Source organism: Podarcis filfolensis (assembly GCF_964270895.1).
Source record: "Podarcis filfolensis genome assembly, chromosome: 10".
Taxonomy (NCBI): Eukaryota; Metazoa; Chordata; class Lepidosauria; order Squamata; family Lacertidae; genus Podarcis; species Podarcis filfolensis.
This window is the reverse complement of record NC_139612.1, coordinates 72,494,082-72,513,835: the sequence shown is the minus strand read 5'-3', so window position 1 is coordinate 72,513,835 and position 19,754 is coordinate 72,494,082. Positions and strand designations below refer to the sequence as shown.

General features: G+C 49.3%; 1 protein-coding gene across 11 annotated transcripts in view; it reads right to left on the bottom strand.

Annotated features, from left to right (window-relative positions):
• Positions 1 to 19,754, bottom strand: part of SHANK3 (SH3 and multiple ankyrin repeat domains 3) — a 430,757-nt gene that overhangs the window by 86,885 nt on the left and 324,118 nt on the right. For all 11 annotated transcript variants that reach the window (XR_014538733.1, XR_014538734.1, XM_083572536.1 and 8 more), the window contains 2 exons: positions 12,240 to 12,315; positions 2,634 to 2,716 (listed from right to left, as the gene is read on the bottom strand). Coding sequence is in view for 9 of the 11 variants with exons in the window: in XM_083572536.1 (XP_083428662.1) it covers positions 2,634 to 2,716; positions 12,240 to 12,315 (159 nt within the window). In the remaining 2 variants the exon portion in view is untranslated. The remainder of the gene's footprint in view (positions 1 to 2,633; positions 2,717 to 12,239; positions 12,316 to 19,754) is intronic.

The window sequence follows — 19,754 nt, the reverse complement described above, 5'->3', positions numbered from 1 at the left end:
AGGGGGGCACTTGTTTGCTTGCTGACCCCTTAGGCAACCCACTCTCTGCACGCACAGAAGGGCTGGGAAAGCCTGCTTGGCTTTTCTGGAAAGGAAAGCTCAGGATCACAAGGACACAGAGATGCTACAGCAATACTCATCCCCCCCCCCATCAGGCAAAAGGCACTTCTCTTGAGATGCTTGTCTTTGCCCTCCTGCCCACCCCATAGGGCAAAGCCCACCCCCCAGCGGCTCATGTTTCCTTGCACATATTGACAGGACCATCCTGAAGGAACGTCTCCACCCCCATCGTTCTGCCCGGAGGTCCAGCACCGAGGGCCTTCTGGTGGTTCCTTCATTACGAGAAGCAAAGCTACAGCGAACCAGGCAGAGGGCCTTCTCAGTGGTGGCGCCTGCCTTGTGGAATGCCCTCCCATCAGATGTCAAAGAGGTAAACAACTACCTGACACTCAGAAGACATCTGAAGGCAGCCCTGTTCAGGGAAGTTTTTAATGTGTGACATTTTAGTGTATTTTATGTCTTTGTTGGAAGCTGCCCAGAGTGGCTGGAGAAACCCAGCCAGATGGGTGGGGTACAAATTATTATTATTATTATTATTATTATTATTATTATTATTATTCCCATCATCACCTGGGCGGTTGGGTGTCTCCAATCACTAGGACCAAGGTGGTTGTGGTCTCCATCAGGACACCCAAGCTGTTGAGATATCATCCAGGCATGATGGGAATTTTGCACACTTGAACCTCGCACCGGTTCGCCGTTGCGAGTCAGAAAACAGGCCCCCGCAGCACCCTGCAACCTGTGGCAGAGGCCAGGGAAGGGCACCATCGCGTGAGCTGGGATCTCCAGCAGCGCTAGCACCAAGGCTCAGGGAGACATCTCCTGCAAGAGCTGGAGGTTCTCTCCCCACACCTGGAGGGCAGAAATCAACTCCTGGCTCCAGGCAGCTGCTCCTTCCTTCCCTGCTGAACCCCCTGGTGGTGCAGTGGTTAAGAGTTCTCGACTAGGACCTGGGAGGTAAAGGTAAAGGGACCTCTGAACGTTAGGTCTAGTCGCAGACGACTCTGGGGTTGCAGCACTCATCTCACTTTACTGGCCGAGGGAGCTGGCGTACAGCTTCCAGGTCATGTGGCCAGCATGACTATGCCTCTTGTAATGAACCAGAGCAGTGCATGGAAACACTGTTTACCTTCCCGCCAGAGCGGCTCCTATTTATCTACTTGCACCTGACATGCTTTTGAACTGCTAGGTTGGCAGGAGCAGGGACCCAGCAACGGGAGCTCACCCCGTCGCGGGGATTCAAACCACCAATCTTCTGATCGGCAAGTCGTAGGCTCTGTAGTTTAACCCACAGCACCACCCGCATCCCTCCCATGACCTGAGAGACCAGGGTTCAGATCCCACACTCAGCCATCATGAAGCTCACATCGGATGGCTGTGGACCAGTCATTGCCTTTTCTCGGGCAGGCCTACCTCACAGGGTTGTTGTGAGGATAAAATGGGGAGAGGAAGAACCATGTGCCTTGAGCTCTTTGGAGCAATGGAAGCAAATTTTATATATATGTGTGGTGTGTGTGTGTGTGTGTGTGTGCATGCGCATATATATGTGTGTGTGTGTGTATATACGTATATATATGTGTGTGTATTCCCCCAAGGGGGAAGGGGGTGGGCCTGGTGGGCTTCTCACCTGTTACAAAGGGAGCCTGCAAATGAATGTAAGGGGGGAGGGTTGGGCAGAATCGCTAACAGAGCTTTGCGAAGACGCTCCCTCTATGTGAAGGGCTGGGAAATAGCAGAGAGGAGGCTGCAAACTCTCAGGGGGCCCCCTCCTCCTTTTTCCTGCCAACCATAAACCCACCCAGGGGGTGTCCTGATTCCTTTGCATCTGGAGTGGAGGCTATCGCTTGGCAGTCTCCACAAATCACACACCGACATCCCTCTCGGTCCATCCCTTCAGGAGGTGCGTCCCCACCCCAAAGCCCAGACTTCAGTCTCCCTGGGTATGCCCCCCCCGAAACCCCACCCCACCCCCCACGCCCAGGAACAAATTCCCCCAGACCGTGAATGCTCTCTCTCTCTCTCCCATTCCAGACACAAAGCCCTCTTCCAGCGGGAATCTAGCCGACCACCCCCCCTTGGCAAAGAAGCCACAGCTTGGGGGGGGGGACGAGAAGTGCTTTCCAATTCCTGGCAATGAGCATGTGGGTCACGGCAACCCGCCCCCTCCAAGAGAGGAGCAGGGGAGCCCTCTTAGCGGAGGAGGGCTGCACCCAAGGGGAAGGTATTTGGGAGAAAGGAACATTTCTCAGGGAGAGGCGCCCCCTTTGCTGTGGGGTGGCCGTTTTGGGGAGGAGAGGCATCACAGCACGCAGGAGGAGAGGGCACAACCTGTGCCACACACAGCCACATGCACAAAGGACCCCCTGCGCTCTCGGGCATCCAAAGGGGCACCATCTTTGTGTCTCTCTCACACCCTTTTCCGGAGAAACGCTGCCACCAGACCCCTCTGGCGGGCAGGACCCAGTGCCAGGAAGCCCCGCCATCACCTGCGGCCAGCTCCATGCCACTCCCATCATGCAGCCAGCCCTCTCCCTGTCCTCCCACTGCCGCCCCCCCAATCCGCCGGGTCTTACCTTTGGCGCCCCGGAGGACGAAGCCAAAGCCCTCATGCTCCCTCTTCTGCAGGACGGCCGCCTTCTCCTCGATGATGTAGTCACTGGGCAGGAAAGAGCACAAGAAAATGAAGCCGGGGGGAGCCGTCAGCACCATCGCGCCCTGCCTTCGAGGGGGGGCCCTCTTCCCAGCCAGGCACTCATCGCAGGCAGGAGCCCGTCAGGCGGGGAGGCGGGCAGAGGCTCTCGCCCTCCCGCTCTCCCCGGGCAAAGGAGGCTCCTTCCTTCCCCTCCCTGCTTCAGAGGGGGGCGCCAGGCCCTCTCCCCTCCCCGCCGCCCGCTCCCCCCACCCCCGCTCAGTCACCTGCATGTGGATGCAGAGCGCTTACTGATCCCGTGCGAGAGGGGGGCTTTCCTTTCAACGGAGCCGCCTTAGCTGGGGGGTGGGGGCGGGCAAGAAGCCACCCGTCGCAAAGAGACTCTCTCTCTCTCTCTCTCGCCCCCCCCCACTAGGAGGGGGACCCAAATGGAGAGGGAGGGAAGGTGCCCAGCGGTTGCGTGTTCGTGTGCATGTGGGGTGCAAAGGGGGGGGGGAGTGTGCACCGGGAGAGGGCGACTGTGGAGTTTCTTTCTGCTGTCACTCTCACCTTCTCCTAAAACTCCCCTCTGTTGCTAAGTAACTGTCTGTCATTAAAAAAAGAGAGAGGGGAGAGGGAAGGGGGGGGTGAGGCAGAGCTGTGCTCTACTGCCTTGCTTTTAACAAAGCTGATGCTATTTCTCAATGGAAGAAAGAGAGGGAGGGAGGGAGGGAGGGAGGGAGGGAGAGAGAGAGAGAGAGAGAGAGGAAGGAGAGAGCGCAGGCAAATCCATCATTTTGGGGAAGGGGGCCAGTATGGTGGTTGGTGGTGGGGAGAGGGGAGAAGAAAGCCCCCCTGCCTGAGACAGAGCCCAGCATGAAAGGCTGCTGTGCAAACCCTCCCTTCTCCACCTGGTCAAGGGATTCACTGGGCATGGCAGAGGAGGTTGCCACGCGTGGCTCTCGCACATGAGGTGTGCTGGCAGGTGCCATGCTTTCTCTCTCACTCACTCATGCATGCATGCACACTGCAGCAGAGACACACGCCCAACACCCACCCATGCTCTTGCACGCACCAGGCCCCCCCCCCCCGGTCTCTCTGCCTGCCAGGGTTCTCTGGAATCCATGCTCAGCTCACACACCCTCGGGTGGAAGTGCTGCTGTGGCCGGGACCTGCATGCTGCTGCCCTCTCCAGGGCTGTGCGAGTGGCGCAGGGGTTCAAAGGCCCACCTGTGAACCAGGTGTGGGAAGGAGGTAGACAGATGGGGAAGGGTGGGAGAACTCCGAGCGGTTTGCAGTCAGCTGGCAGAAAGGGTTCCTGGGGAGCAGCGAAGTGGCTTTTGACACCTAAAACTGGGCCACTGGGCCACAGGAAGCTAGCCGGGGGGGGGGGAGGAGAACCCACTTTGGTGCTGAAAATGAATTTTGGGTCTCAGGATGTGCTCAGAGACACACCTCACCTTTTAATTCTAGCTCTAACGTTTTCAGCAGAGACATCACCTTGCCAACAAAGGTCCGTATAGTGAAAGCTATGGTTTTCCCAGTAGTGATGTATGGAAGTGAGAGCTGGACCATAAAGAAGGCTGATCGCCGAAGAATGGATGCTTTTGAATTCTGGTGCTGGAGGAGACTCTTGAGAGTCCCATGGACTGCAAGAAGATCAAACCTATCCATTCTGAAGGAAATCAGCCCTGAGTGCTCACTGGAAGGACAGACCCTGAAGCTGAGGCTCCAAGACTTTGGCCACCTCATGAGAAGAGAAGACTCCCTGGAAAAGACCCTGATGTTGGGAAAGATGGAGGGTACAAGGAGAAAGGGACGACAGAGGACGAGATGGTGGGATAGTGTTCTCGAAGCTACCAGCATGAGTTTGACCATACTGCGAGAGGCTGTGGAAGACAGGAGGGCCTGGCGTGCTCTGGTCCAGAGACTAAACGACTAAACAACAAAATGTTTTCAGCGCTTGGTTCCAAGTGGCGGATCTTGGAGTTCCAGTAAAAAAGCAAAGTAGACCTGAAAAGGCTGAAACCTGCCAGTTTCCCCCCCACCCCCAGGGTAAAGTTCCTTCAGTTGGGTTGGGATGAGTCTCTGTGGAAGAAAACTCAGCCTCCATGCTGTGGTCAGGGTGGCAAAGGTTTATTCAAAACCCTGTTAATCAAGACAAAGCAATTTTGCTGGAGAAGACCCCCACCAGCCAGACTCTCTTGAAGCCGACGGATAAGCTGTTCTGTCTACAGACAGAACTTGCCAGCTTTTATAGGGATGAGAAAGTTATTGCAACGTGGTTAATAAGCGACCACAATAAATTAGCTTTCCAGGAAAAACACAGGAAAACAGAAATGCTGGTCAAAAAACCTCAGATATTCTATACTTCCACCAGTCTTTCTCCCATCTCCCTGCTGGCTTCTTTTTTCACTCTAAAAGAGGTTAAGGTAACAAATAAGGGAGGCTTACAATTTGGACAAAAAAATTGGTTTCCAGGTGGAAAAATCAAAATTGGAAACAGAACTGTTAGATCCCAAAACTAAGATACTTTCAAGAATGTATAACTTGCTGTTGAAATGGAATACCCAGGATGAAACGGTGAAATCTGCTATGATTAAATGGGCACAAGATGTTGGACATAATATAATGTTTGCTGACTGGGAACAGTTGTGGACCACAGGTATGAAATTTACGGCATGTAATGCCTAAAGAGAGAATATTATGAAAATGATATACAGGTGGTACATGACACCAGTCAAGCTTGCAAAAGTATATCATTTGCCCGATAATAAGTGTTGGAAATGTAAAGAAAATGAAGGTACATTCTTTCACCTTTGGTGGACGTGCCCAAGGATTAAGGCCTTCTGGGAGATGATCTATAATGAATTGAAAAAGGTATTTAAATATACCTTCTTGAAGAAACCAGAGGCCTTCCTCCTGGGCATGGTCAGCCAATTGGTGTTAAAGAAGGATAGAACTTTCTTTATGTACGCTACAACAGCAGCAAGAATACTCATCGCAAAGTATTGGAAGACACAAGAGCTACCCACCTTGGAAGAATGGCAGATGAAAGTGATAGACTATATGGAACTGGCGGAAATGTCTGGCAGAATCCGAGACCAGGGAGAAGAGTTGGTGGAAGAAGATTGGAAGAAATTTAAAGACTATTTGCAGAAACATTGTAAAATTAATGAATGTTAAAATGATGTTGGATTGAAATGAAATGGCTTTAGCAACAAGGTTAAAAAGAATATGTAAAAATGGATTGATAATCAGATGAAAATACGAAGTTATAATATGTTAAGATATAGAATTAAGATAAAAACAAAGAGGGAAAGGATTTGCTGAATTAACCATGTGAACTGGAATACAAAAAAGGGAGGTGTGAGGAGGTCAGGAAACAAGTAAATGAAATATAAGACATGAAAATATTGATCTGTTTTTAATTGTTTTATACTTTTCATGTATTTTGTATTTTTTCTTTGTATTTTTGTACCTTTTTTCTTTTTTTTCTTTTTCTTTTTTCTTTTCTCTTTTTTAATTCTGTAACTCTTTTCTGTCTGTAAAACTTCAATAAATATCATTTTCAAAAAATAAATAAATAAATAAAAGAGGTAAGGTAAAGGTAAAGGACCCCTGGATGGTTAAGTCCAGTCAAAGGCGACTATGGGGTTGCGGCACTCATCTCGCTTTCAGGCCAAGGGAGATGGCGTTTGTCCACAGAAAGTTTTCCAGGTCATGTGGCCAGCAGAACTAAACCACTTCTGGTGCAACGGGACACTGTGATGGAAACCACAGCGGTACCTATTTATCTACTTCAGGGGTTAGCAACCTTTTTCAGCCATGGGCTGGTCCACCATCTCTCAGACCATGTGGTGGGCTGGACTATATATATATATTTGGGGGGGGGGATGAACGAATTCCTATGCCCCACAAATAACACAGAGATGCATTTGAAATAAAAGGATGCATTCTACTCATGTAAAAACACGCTGATTCCTGGACCGTCCGCGGGCTGGATTGAGAAGGTGCTTGGGCTGCATCTAGCCCACGGGCCTTAGGTTGCCTACCCACGATCTACTTGTACTGGCGTGCTTTCGGACTGCTAGGTTGGCAGGAGCTGGGACTGAGCAAAGGGAGCTCACCCCGTTGCTGGGATTTGAACTGCTGACCTTCTGATCAGCAAGCCCAAGAGGCTCAGTGGTTTAGACCACAGCACCACCCATGTCCCTTCTAAAAGAGACGGGGCCTTAGGACAGGAACAAACTCGGGCCTATTGCAGCCCAAGGTCTTTGCAGACCCAAGACCTCTCCCTTCTCCTTCCCCAGTCCTTGGTCAAGCCAGCAGTCACCTCCAAGCCTTGCAAGACTCCTAAGGGCGATCCATTCATTTCTCTTGTTTTCTTCAAATCTTTGGCCGTTGAGGCAACCTGATCAGAGGCTGACCAGATGCCCCATAGCAAAACCAGCAAGCAGGATTAGTGCACAAGACCCCTCTTCCCAACCTGTGGTTTCCAGCAACTGGTATTCAGAAGCATTGCTGCCTCTGATTGGGCTAGTAGCCATTGATAGCCCTCTCCTCCTCTAGGAATTTGCCTAATTCTCTTTCAAAGCCATCCAAGTTGGTGGCCATCACTGCCTCCTGTGGCAGGGAGTTCCATAGTTTAACTATGTGCTGCATAAAGAAAGACTTTTTAAAATCTGTCCTGAATTTTCCAACGTTGAGGTTCCCTGGATGATACCATTGGGATATTATTGGGAAAGCATAATGCTGGTGGTCAACAAAAGAGGTTCAAAGACTCTCTCGAGGGAAATCTTAAAAAATGTAGTATAAACACTGGCAACTGGGAAACACTGGTCTGCGAGTGCTCCAGTTGGAGAACAGCCTTGACCAAAGGTGTCATGGGATTTGATGACACTCGAACTCAGGACGCAAGGGAGAAACGTGCTAAGAGGAAGGGACGCCCTCCCTGTGGAACGCCTTTCCATCAGATGTCAAGGAAATAAACCACTATCTGACTTTTAGAAGACATCTGAAGGCAGGCCTATTTAGGGAAGTTTTTAATGACTTATGTTTAATGTATTTTTAACCTCCATATATGCGGGGTACAAATAATAAATTATTATTATTATTATTATTATTAATATTATTCCCAAGGCAGTTAACAATAAAAAAGTAAGCTCCTGTTCACCTTTTCCTATATCCCTACATCACTACAGAGAGATGATCCACATTAAGCTGTGAAGCTTGCATTGCAGGGGGTGGGTGGGCTGGATGACCTTTGGGGGTACCTCACAACTTTACAACTCTATGTTTCTATTACTTCCCCCCACCCATCCCTGCTGGAAAAAGAGAAAGAGAGTGTGGGGGTCAAGGGCAGTGACCCTCTAATGATCCTGGACCAAATGAAATATCCCCAACCAGATGTTCTGGACCACAAATGCCAACCACTGGCCGAGGCTAATGATGGGAGCTGTGGTCCAGAAGATCTGGGAGGCCCCAGGTGGGATGGAGGTTTGATGCCTGGATCCTGCCCTTCCGCTCTTGCTAGAACATGCTGATCACCACACATCTGCCTTCGACTCCAGCCTCAGTTGACTTGAAGCTGTGTTTTTTTTTTGGGGGGGGGGATATGCGAGTCTACGCTGACATATCGGTTGCCGTGGAAACCACGCCAGAGCACTTCAAGGATCAGAGAAGCAGAGGGAGAAGAGGAAATTGACAAAGGAGGAGCTTGTGGAGGAAGGAAGAGGTGCTGCTCTCAAACGGAGGAATGTAGCAAGCGCCTTCATCTAAGGCTTTGCTATCTGCGCAGACGGCTCTCCAGGGTTTCAGACTCAAGGAGGCTCTCTCAGCCCCGGCTAGAGAGGATTTTGGGGACTGAATGGATGTTCGACCACTGAGCTATAGCCCTTCCTCTTGGGAGGAAGGGCAGGGTGGATACAAATCAATGATTTTTAAAAATAAAAATCAGATTTTTTAATTATTTAAATTGGATTTCTTTGATTTAAATCGGATTTCTTTGATTTAAATCGGATTTCTTTGATTTAAATCAGATTTTTTAAAAATTTAAATCAGATTTTTAAAATAAAATGCTCTCGGAGGAAAAATCTCTCCAAAGATAGTTTTCTATTGAAGTTACATTATAGTCCAAAGGCTATTCATCAGGAAAGAAGGATTTGTTTTAAGTTTTCATGTGGGCTAAAACTCAGTCTAAGTTTTATTTTTTAATTGTTTAACCACATCAGTTAACAAACAGGGATACATATGCTATTACGTTATTGTTTTAGTTAAATAAATTGTTTAAATTGTTATTAAGGAAATGATTGTTTTTCTCCTGCCAATAAAGTACAGCAGAAAAGTTGTCCAAATATAAACAGTTAATTGATTAAACCTCACAGTGATTTTATAATTATCTGCCTATGTATTTCTAATAGTATAACCAAATCAGTAATTTTTGATATAACGGTAAAAACTACTCTGAAAATTTATTATTCCAAAAACGAAATCTCCATCTGGTTGTAAATATTAAGGTGATACCAGCAAGAATGAGTCTTTCCGTAAAAAAAATAAAAAATGATTTAAATCAAGTCTTACTGACTAGTGACTTAAATCGTGATTTAAATTGATTTGATTGAAATCAAGTCCACCCTGAGGAGGGGGAGGAATAGGGAGCAAAGGCCAAAGTCAAGAGCAGACCAGAGCTTGCAGACCTGGTGCTGCTTCACAGAATCATAGAATCACAGAACTGTAGGGTCGGAAGGAACCCCAAAGGTCATCCAGCTCAACCCCCTGCAATGCAGGAATCACAGAGGTCTGAACAAGGCTTTTCCAACCTGGCACCCTCCAGATGTTCGGGGGCTAAAATTATCACTGGTTTGCAAAGGCAGCTCTGAGCAAACGGCCGGCATCCGTCTGCATCGGGAGACGATGGAGGAGAGCACCTTGGGGTGAAGTCAAAGTGTTGGGAGCTTGCAGCACCTGCTGTGGCTGCAGAGACCAACAGGGGAGAGACAGGTTTTGCTGCAGGTGGGGCAGAGGACGGCATCTGGCTGCGCTGCTACTGGTGCATCATGCAGTTTCTTCTGATACCCAGTTCTACCTCTCTTTCAAATTCCGGAACCAGTGAAGGCGGTGAAGGTTCTGTGTGAGTGCCTGGAGGCGGTTGGAGGATGGATGGCGGCTAACAGATTGAGGTTGAATCCTGACAAGACAGAAGTACTGTTTTGGGGGACAGAGGGCGGGTGGGTCTGGGGGATTCCCTGGTCCTGAATGGGGCAACTGTGCCCCTGAAGGACCAGGTGCGCAGCCTGGGAGTCATTCTGGACTCACAGCTGTCCATGGAGGCACAGGTCAAATCCGTGTCCAGGGCGGCTGTCTACCAGCTCCATCTCGTATGCAGGATGAGACCCGCCCTGCCCTGAACTGGGAAGGGTGGGGTATAAATAAAATTATATCATCATCATCATCATCATCACCATCACAGATATCATGTGGCAAAGGGAAAGTTAGACCTGGATGGCTGACTAAGAATCATTCCCAGCCAGCCTGACCAATATTCTGGGCTGTTGTGAGTTTTAGTCCAAAATACCTGGGGTGGGGGGGAGGCATCAAGTTGTGGGGAGGCTGCTCTGGTGCTCTGATGAGGAGGGCAGCCCCTGCCCCACCAGAATACAAGAAACCAGCCAGCCATGGCCTGCCACTATCCCAGTGACACGAGAGTAAGCCTACTGTCTGCTGGCGAGGACCCGGAGGCTGTTGCTCTCTCCTTCCTCCACCTCTCCTGAGTCCAGCTCCATCCAGATGGCCCCGTGAACAGTCACTCCTTTAATCTCTCCTCCTGGAGAGCTAAGCCTCCTGATTGAGTCAAAACAATCCCTAAATTATCTGCTTATTCGCAGCGCCTTCATTTCCAGGCCTGATCTCAGATCGCTTCCGCCCGCCCGTCAGCTGCAGCAAAGGAACGGAGGGCTTCCCTTCTTTGTGGACTCCTGGGTTCTTCGGTTTCGATGTTTTCCCCAAACCTTAGGGTGGCCCTCATGCAGAAAGACTTCCAGAACAAAAAAATGGCATGGATCAGGGCAATGACCCACCAGCACCCTGTTTTCACAGGGACCAACCAGATGCCCAAATGAGAAACCCACAAGCAGGATTCAAACACAAGAGCAACTCTCCTCTCCCGCGGTTCCCAGCAACAGGCATTTGGGAGCTTTGCTGCCTCCACCTGTGTAGGTGAAACATGGTTATTCTGACTAGTAGCCATCAATAGGCTTCTCCTCCATGTATTTGTCCAATCCTCTTTTAACACCTCAACAGCAGCGGCTTCAAAGCATCACGAAAGGCTGTTTGAAAGTCCTCTTGCAAAAAAAAGTCCCCACCCTGCTCTCTGAGAGCCTGAAAACCAGAGGTTGAAAGTGCAGTGCAGAAGGACTGTTTGCAAAAGGGCTTTCAAACAGCCTCATGCTCAGCTGTTCCCAGGAGGGGAAGAGGGGTGTACAGTGAAGCAGAGCAGGATTTAACCCCTGCCTATCAGCTGATGAGCACTGCACACATCTGGGTGCCAATGGGTGGAATAGCTGAGAGAGAGAGTGAGAGAACAGGAGCAAGTCAGGTGTTCTGAAAGCCCATCTCCAGACAAGTCCTGAGGGCAAGGATCTGTAAAGAGTTTTATTGTTCTTCCGGTGATGGGGAGTTAAGAGGTGTCTGATAAAGGGACCTCATGTTGAACTTGTGTAACCCTTGTATACCCCTCCCCATTTGTGACATGCTAGTGATGTAGTGATGATGTATCAGTGATGCTTCTTGAAGTGTATTCTGGGGGAAAGAGGGAAGTTTTAAAAGAGGAGGTCACCCCTTACCCGGGGTTCTTACTCCTGTGGGGACCTGTTGCGCAACAATAAAGATCATGGTCTACTGACCACTGTTTTGCTCCAGATTACTTGGCTGGAACTTCCTTCTTTTACTGACCGCATGGACCCACGGGGGACTTGCACCCCGACAAGCTGGGCTGTTGAGTAGGCTCTGACCCCAGAATTTTTTTCCTTAACAGAAGGAAGGTGAGATATAAAAGGAAGTAACAAAAAAGTAGCTAAAAGTAGCCAGAAAGGGAGGCAGTAGAGTGAAATCGGGGATGAAGTAGAATGGGGCTGCCACCAAGAATGCCCCGCCATGTGTCACCAGCCTAGAATTGGCACAATGCCAACACACATGGAACATCCTAGCAGGTTTGAGTGCCTTGGGTAGCAATGCAGGTGGTAGATCTAGATGTCTGACGCTACGATTCTTTGATTCTGTGCTCCACGTTAGCTCTGCCACCTCGGAAACGCGACTTCTCTTGTACACACCGCAAAGCTCTCCCCGCCTTCTAGGTCGATGCAACGCAGAACACAAGATTGCCAACTCAGAAACAAGATTCACACGAGGCTCCACACACTCACACTCACACCTGGCACCATTGCGGAAGGAAACCTGCTCTGCCAGCCCACGACTGCCCCACGGACCTTCCTTTCCCTGGCATGGAAATCCTGGCTGTGGGGCAGCCAATATATACCAGGAAGGTCCTTACCTGTGAGAAGTGAAGTTGTCGTACGAGCCCACAGTGTAGTGTCGGAAGAGCCTCTTGGTCCTGTCTTCTCGGGTTTCTGGAAGGAAAGAGCAAATGTTTCTCAGAGACGTTGAAAGTTGGGAAGCACCAATTTCAACCCCTTCCCTACCCTCACCTCCCATGGGACGTACTTATCCCAAGCTCTTGGTGTTTATGAAGGTCCACCTGGAGATTCTAGGTGTAGGGACAGGTGGGGAGATGTGTCTGGAGGGGATGAAACCCCAGGGATGTGGCGAAGGACTGGCAGGGCCACTTCCTTGGGCACCCAACTCCTGTGCTTCTACTACTCGGATGCATGTTGCCATCTCGCCAAAAGCGGGCCAAATTGAGATCACATCCAGAGAGATCCACATGGACTATAACTGGCCTTTAAACCAGCATGATGGCTGCTGCTACCACAATGGTGCCAGGGTAGCTATGGAGCAAGAGGAAAAAGTGGGGGGGAGGGATAGGGGCCATTGGCAAACTGAATATTATGTTTTCACCAACAATTTCTACTTTCAATCTCAAAACTCTTTGATGTTCCACCTGTTGGTTTTACATGTGGGCTTAATGTATTGTTTTGCATTGCATTTGCTTTTTATTCCCGCCCCCCTGCACAATGCCATGGTAATTCGGAAGGATGGGTTTATAAACCCTGCAAAGAAATAAGTAAATGGTTAGTATCGGTGGGCCGCCTGGAAGGTTGATTCCCTGAGGAACGCCACATCAAGTTCTGCCACCAGGCTAAGCCGGGGGGATCTGTCTGCATGGCTGACCTCAAGGGGCGTGGTGTGTGCCCTCCAAGGAAGGAAGCGAGTCTGGTCTGGACCAGGAATGCTGGGAGGACACTCAGGACCCCTAAGAAGTGGAGTCCCACAAGCCATGAGCTGCAGCTTGAGAAAGGCTGCAACCGAGTCTCTGGAAGTTGATGTTTTTGATGTGTAGCCTGCAGACATGGAGCAGGAGTGTTGACCTGGAGCAGGACCTCACCAACAGCCCCGACTCCTCAGCACTCCAAAAGCTTTACTTTTTCATCTCTTGACCATGCTGAAGCTAAGATGGATCAAGGACCGGTGAGAAAAGCCTCTTAAGTTTCCTCTCTGGTAGGCCAGCTGTCCGGTGTCTCCAGCAAAGGGATGGCTCGGATCATCATGGAAAGGCAGGAAGGAGCAGATGTTTGGGAGGAGGAGGAGAGAGGATTCATGGCTGGCTTCAGTGATCTTGGTTTGGGAGTTGCTTCTCATCGTTCACCTAGCTGATGTGAGGTGGCCTCTTCTGCTCCTGGAAGAAGGATGCTATTGACCGATGCAGAGTCCAGGCAGCACCATCCAGGCAGGCAGGATGAGGCCCTTTCTGAAGCCACAACACAGAAGCTTGCTTGCTCCCCATTTCCTTCTCCTGGAACTCGTCCATGGAATCCAGGCCGCTTGCTCCATGGGAAGGAGCCATTTTCGAAGGAGAGCTGTTCAGCTTGTGAGAAATGGTTGGCGAAGCACAGCACGGCTCCAGCCCTCGCCCTCTGTGCCACAGAGAAACACGGGGGCATCATGGAGCATCGGAGCTCAGACTCCAAAGTCCTTTGGGGTGGCATTTCTGAGGGCAAGAGCTTTCCTGGCAAAGTCTAAACGCAACTCCGGCAAAAGTGACCAGCCCCAGACTGCAAGCAGAGAGGTGCCATTCCCCCTCGCCACCAGCAGGTGGGGCACTTCCCCTACTCTGGAGAAAGCACCTGGGCTACTGCTTCTGAAGTGTTTAACCTGCTTACCCTCAGGTCTCTCATCTCCGCATCTCCGATAATAAGCAGCCCTTTGAGCAAACAGATGTTCCAAATGGAGGCCAGCGCCAGCCAGGCCTGCGAGGGCAGGTGAGGTTAGATGGCAGTTGGTTCTGAGAAGGTATCTGCAGCTGTGGCCAAGTGGAAGGGCAGGAATGTGCCAGGTTGCTGCTCAAAGCTGCCCAGGCTGCTGTGCCACACTTGGTGGGCACAAAAGACATTGGGGCAGAAGGGGAGGGGCATCGCCACCTCCAGCTTCAAGGAGCGACAGCTTCCTTCCACACCGCGCCAAGAGAGGATGAAACCTACCACAATTGCATCTCATATGGGGGGCTTGGTTCCATGAGTTCTGTGCAGACTCAAAAAACGCATATACTCAAAAACTTCCCCCTTGTGACCATCCTTACTCTTTCGAAGCCTAGTAAGCAAGGCAGAAAGCTTAAACGCTCTTTCTGCACTGAGCAAAACTCGCATGCCTTTAATTTCTGCAATTTCAGGCTGGCCTTCAACCACGGAAGGTTGAAATCGCACAAATTAAATGTACGTAATACATGGCCGAATTGTACCTGCTCTCCCCGTTCCCATCCATGCTAGCAAAAAGTGTAGCAGGATGCCCATATTCCACAGCTCTGCATGCAGAAATATTTTGTGGCCAGGAGGGGGTTTGCAAACTATTTCTGCTCGTGGGGTATGTAGTCGTGGCTTACCTACTGAACTACTGTATACCCGAAGGAGGGTCTCCACCCCCATAGTGCCCGGACACTGAGGTCCAGCGCCGAGGGCCTTCTGACGGTTCCCTCACTGCAAGAAGTGAGGTTACAGGGAACCAGGCAGAGGGCCTTCTCGGTAGTGGCGCCCGCCCTGTCGAATGCCCTCCCACCAGATATCAAGGCAATAAACATCTATTTTACTTTTAAAAGACAACTGAAGGCGGCCCTGTTTAGGGATGTTTTTAATGTCTGACACTGTATTGTTTTTAATATTCGGTTGGAAGCCGCCCAGAGTGGCTGGGGAAACCCAGCCAGATGGGCGAGGTATAAATAATAAATTATTATTATAACCCTTGTGGTATCACAGAGGAAACAGCAATTGCTGGACCCCTCGGGAAAATGCAGGACCTTACCAGGGTCCTAATGCCTAGCCAAATCACCCAGATACTTGGCTTTTCCTTGCATGCATCACTCTAGCTGGCCGAGGGGCCAGGCCCCTTTCTGGCCGAGGGGCCAGACCCACTGGGAGGTTTTTTTAGCCGCCCCACACGCAAGGACCCCGCCGTATTTCCCTCAACGCTACTGCGGTCTTTGTCGCTCTCGGTGGTGCATTCATACATGGTGTGCAACAGGCAATCCGACCTCCCTCAAAGTGCCCAGGTTCCATGCAGGAGCAAACGCCCCATCTGAAGTACGCCGAGTGCCCAAGTGCTTTGGGGAGAGGGTGGGGTGTGCTGTGCAGGTGGAGATCAGGTGGACCAGATCCCAGGGGAAACGGTGAAATTAGTGGAAGCAGCAAGGCCGATTTCCGAAGTTGCAAACGTGCAGTCCGGAGACGCTACTGAGTGCAGAAGGCTGTGGGGACGGGTGTCGGACGTGGTGCCCTCCCCTGTGCTTTGTGAGAGGAGCACTCCAGGGACGTCCGTGCGGCCCTTGACTCCCGCCATGCAGCTCTGCTCCCTTGTGCCTCAAAGGCCCGGACCGTTTACCTGGTCCTGAGAAGGACCTCCTGCTGGGGAGCGGAGGGTCGGGCAGGGCCAAGCCTTCCACACGGATCCTCTTCCTTCCATGCTTGGCGAATCTGTTGCTTGACTTTGCTGCTGCGACCCTGGAGGAAGCTGAGCCTGAGAGCCAAGGAATTGACGACAGAGAGTGCCGGTTGGCTGGACGGCTTTGCTTTCTGCATCCGGCACGGGGCAGATTGGCTATTTTGGCACAATCACGTTTTCTTTCATTTTCCTGGCACGTGACCTTTCCCAAACCAAAGGCTGCGGAGTGGGGGAGGGCAAGCCTGGACCAAGAAGAACCATGGTGCCTATTCCAGCACAACTTAGCAGCAGCGGTGATGCTGAAGGCAGCAACCAGGGCCATCTTTACCCGGGGTGCAAGGGGTGCGGGGCACCCGGGTGCCAAATTCTGGGGGGCACCTGCCGCCCATCGCTGAAGCCGCCTAAGCTCTTAACTATCTACCTATTATGAAATAATAAATAATTTTGATCATGCTAGAAAAACAAAATACATATATAGCTAGGTATTACCGAAATGTATACCTACTGTTTCGCTAAAGGACTTTCGATTTTGTGCGTTCATTTACCAAAGACACGCCACACCACCAGCAGCACCTGTCATTCACAATGGCGGCGCTTCAGACTCAACGATGACACTTGTCATTCACAACGGCGCCGTGCACGCGAAATAAACTCTTACATCAAAATATTATGTTACGTATTGTATTGAGCTGCTATGCGGCAGCGGGGCGAGTCAGCGGCACCTTTGACACGACTGATATTTCTCCTAAGTAGGTGCCTAAACGATACTTATAAGTTTAAGTGTGTTGGTGTTGTATACTTAAGTACAAGTGTATTGTAAATGAATGAATATACATTTTTTTAAAAAAAACAGAAGCATTTTTTACTTGGTATTATAAGTGAGGACGTTAGTAGACAGGATGTTAAATTGTTTTTATATGCAACAACAGCTGCAAGAGTATTGTTGGCCCAGAAATGGAAGCAAGAAGAAATTCCGACTAAAGAAGAATGGCCGACGAAATTAATGGACTATACAGAACTGGATAAAATGACAGGAAGGATTTGAAAGCGGCGGGACCAGAGATTTACAGAAGATTGGAAGAAATATACGAACTATTTGAAGAGCAACTGTAATCAACAAATTACACTAGTAGGACTACAAGAAGTTTTGTAAGGAGGAATATATGAAATATTGCAAAGAAGAGAGAAGTTAGTTATGATATTTAAATGTAATAGTGAAAGTAAGAAATGTAAATTAAGTGAAAAAGATTGGGAAATTTTCAGATGTGATTGATGGAAGTAAAAAAAACTGTATAAGATATAAAAGTATGTTTAATAATTGTTGAAAATGATATATTAAAAAACATATATGTATGTATATGTGTGTGTGTGTATATATACATAATAAATAGATATATATAGATATAGATATATACATGTCTGTATATCTAAATGAATGAGCAAATAAAAAAGTTTGTTTCTTTTTCCTCCCTTCTTTCGTAAACAAGAGATAAGGTGTAAGTATGGTGTCTGACATAAGCATAATAAAAGTTAATTTGGGGGCTAAACTAAATTTGGGGGAGCTGGGCGGATCTTTCTACCCCAGCGGTGCATATGCTAAAGACAGCAACAACCTTTCTCTGAGGCTTCATTTACTCTGCAGGAGTAAATGGTCGCTGGGGGGGACGACCCAATCAGCTGACTTCCTGGCCTCATGTCCATTTTCTGGAGCTGCACAAACAATGAAACATAGGTATCAGGGGTATGCAAACACACATGTATGCCCAAGGTGTTTTATGTTTTATGTGTGACGTTGTTTAAAAATGTGTGATTCGCAATTGTCAGGGTTTCCTACAAACTGTGAAATAAATGCAAACCACAGTTTGTAGTAAGAGCCCTAAGTGTTGCTTTTAAAAAGCCCTTTGTTGACCACATACAATTATACTACAACAAAGGGCCTGGAAACCAAGCGTTATGAGGAATGATTGAGAGAGCTGGGTATGGTTAGCCTGGAAAAGAGGAGACTTGAGAGGGCTTGTGATCTTCAAGTATCTCAAGGGCTGTCCCATGGAAGATGGAGCAAGCTCGTTTTCTCCTGCTCTGGACGGTAGGACTCGAACCCATGGCTTCAAGTCACAAGAAAGGGGATTCTGACTAAACCTTGAGGGTAAGAGCTGTTTGAGTTTGAGACAGACTCCCTCAGAAGGTGGTGGACTCTCCTTCCTTGGTGGCCATCTGCCAAGCATTCATGAACTGCGACCCCTGCATCGCAGGGGGCTGGACTAGATGACCCTCGGAGAACCCTTCTAACTCCATGGATGTTTGATTCTATGTACAAATTGTATCCTAATCTGGAAGGGAGGCCATTAATTGCTGGGGAAAGCTCGTGGGGAAAATAGAAGAAGTTGTTGGGAATGTAAAAACAAAGACGGTACTTTTTATCATATGTGGTGGTAAAATCATTCTGGGAAATGATATATAATGAATTGAAAAAAATGTTTAAGATAACTTTTGACAAAAAAAAAAAAGAGGCTTTTGTTTGTTTGTTAGGAATTATAAGTGAGGAACTACCAAAAGAAAAGAAAAGACTGTTTCTGTATTCAACAACAGCAGAAGGATGCTCTTAGCCCAGAGGTGGAAAGAAGAAATAGTTCCGACCAGAGAAGAGTAGCAGATCAAGCTGATGGAATATGCTGAAATTGCAAGACTGACGGGAAAGATCAGAAACCAGGAAGACCAAGTATTTGTGAAAGACTGGAATAACTTTTTAACAGATCTGAGAGACCACTGTAAACAGTTGAATCAGGCACAGGCAAACTCCGGCCCTCCAGATGTTTGGGACTACAATTCCCATCATCCCAGACCACTGATTCGGTTAGCTAGGGATGATGGGAACTGTAGTCCCAAACATCTGGAGTTTGCCTAGGCCTGGTTGAAATCATTGGCAGGAATACGACGACGTTTGTAAAGTAACATGAACTTTGGATACGATGGATAGACTACAGGAAAAGATGCAGGAATAAAATTTAGAAATGGAAGCCATGGAGGGATGGAGGGAGGTCTGAAGGTTCGAGAGAACATTTTTCTGTTTCTTTTTTTGTACGTGTAATCTTTATGTAAAACTAATAAAAATTATTTTAAAAAGGAAAGGAAAACAGAAGAGGCAGGTGTTACCATCTCACTCTCGTCTCTCTCTCTCCCCCCCATCCTCCTCCTTGTCCCTGCTGAGTCCCACATGGGGCAACACTGGGACAGAGAAGGATGTGGAGATCCCCCCCCCCCGCCCCCCAGGACTGGGTGCAAGGTTGAAGGTAGGCAGGAGAGGGCTGGCTGGGAGCAAACAGAGAAAAGTGGGGATTTGCCCTGAAGGAACAGCCTGCCCTGGAGCCACACTTAGATCGCAGGACTGGGGGAGACAACTTGTTGCCCCTTCAGGAGACAGGGCTACACAAATGGATGGGGTCCCTCCATTTACACACACACACACACGACACACCAAGACATTTGGCAGCCCTGAGAGCCAACTGGGGAAAGCCTGGAAGAGGAACCATCTACTGGGGTGCTTTGACCTCTTCTGCAAAGCAAAGAGGGGGTCGGCACAGGAGCTCATCTGCTTCCTGCCTGCAAAGAAGCCCCTGAAAAGCTGAGCTTGGCCTGCTGGGCTCTGTGGTTTCCCAGAATCCCCCTGGTCCCTTGTGGCACAGAGGTTGAATATCCTATCAGCCTTCCAGGCTCAGGCCATCGGGTGTCAAGGGTCCTGGCCGCATTTGCTGCCAGATTATTATTATTCTGCCCTCCACCGGTCAAATGCTGGCCTTTGGCCTCCCACTCCCACCTGCCCCTTTGGCTGTCTCTGTCGCGGCTTGTGGGGCGGGGGCAGAGGCTGCTGGAAACAGCTGCTCTGTCGTGGCATCTTGCAGCGAGCCAGCTGACACACTCCGGGTGTCACCGCCGCAAGGGATCTTCCGCAAAGAGAAGCCGG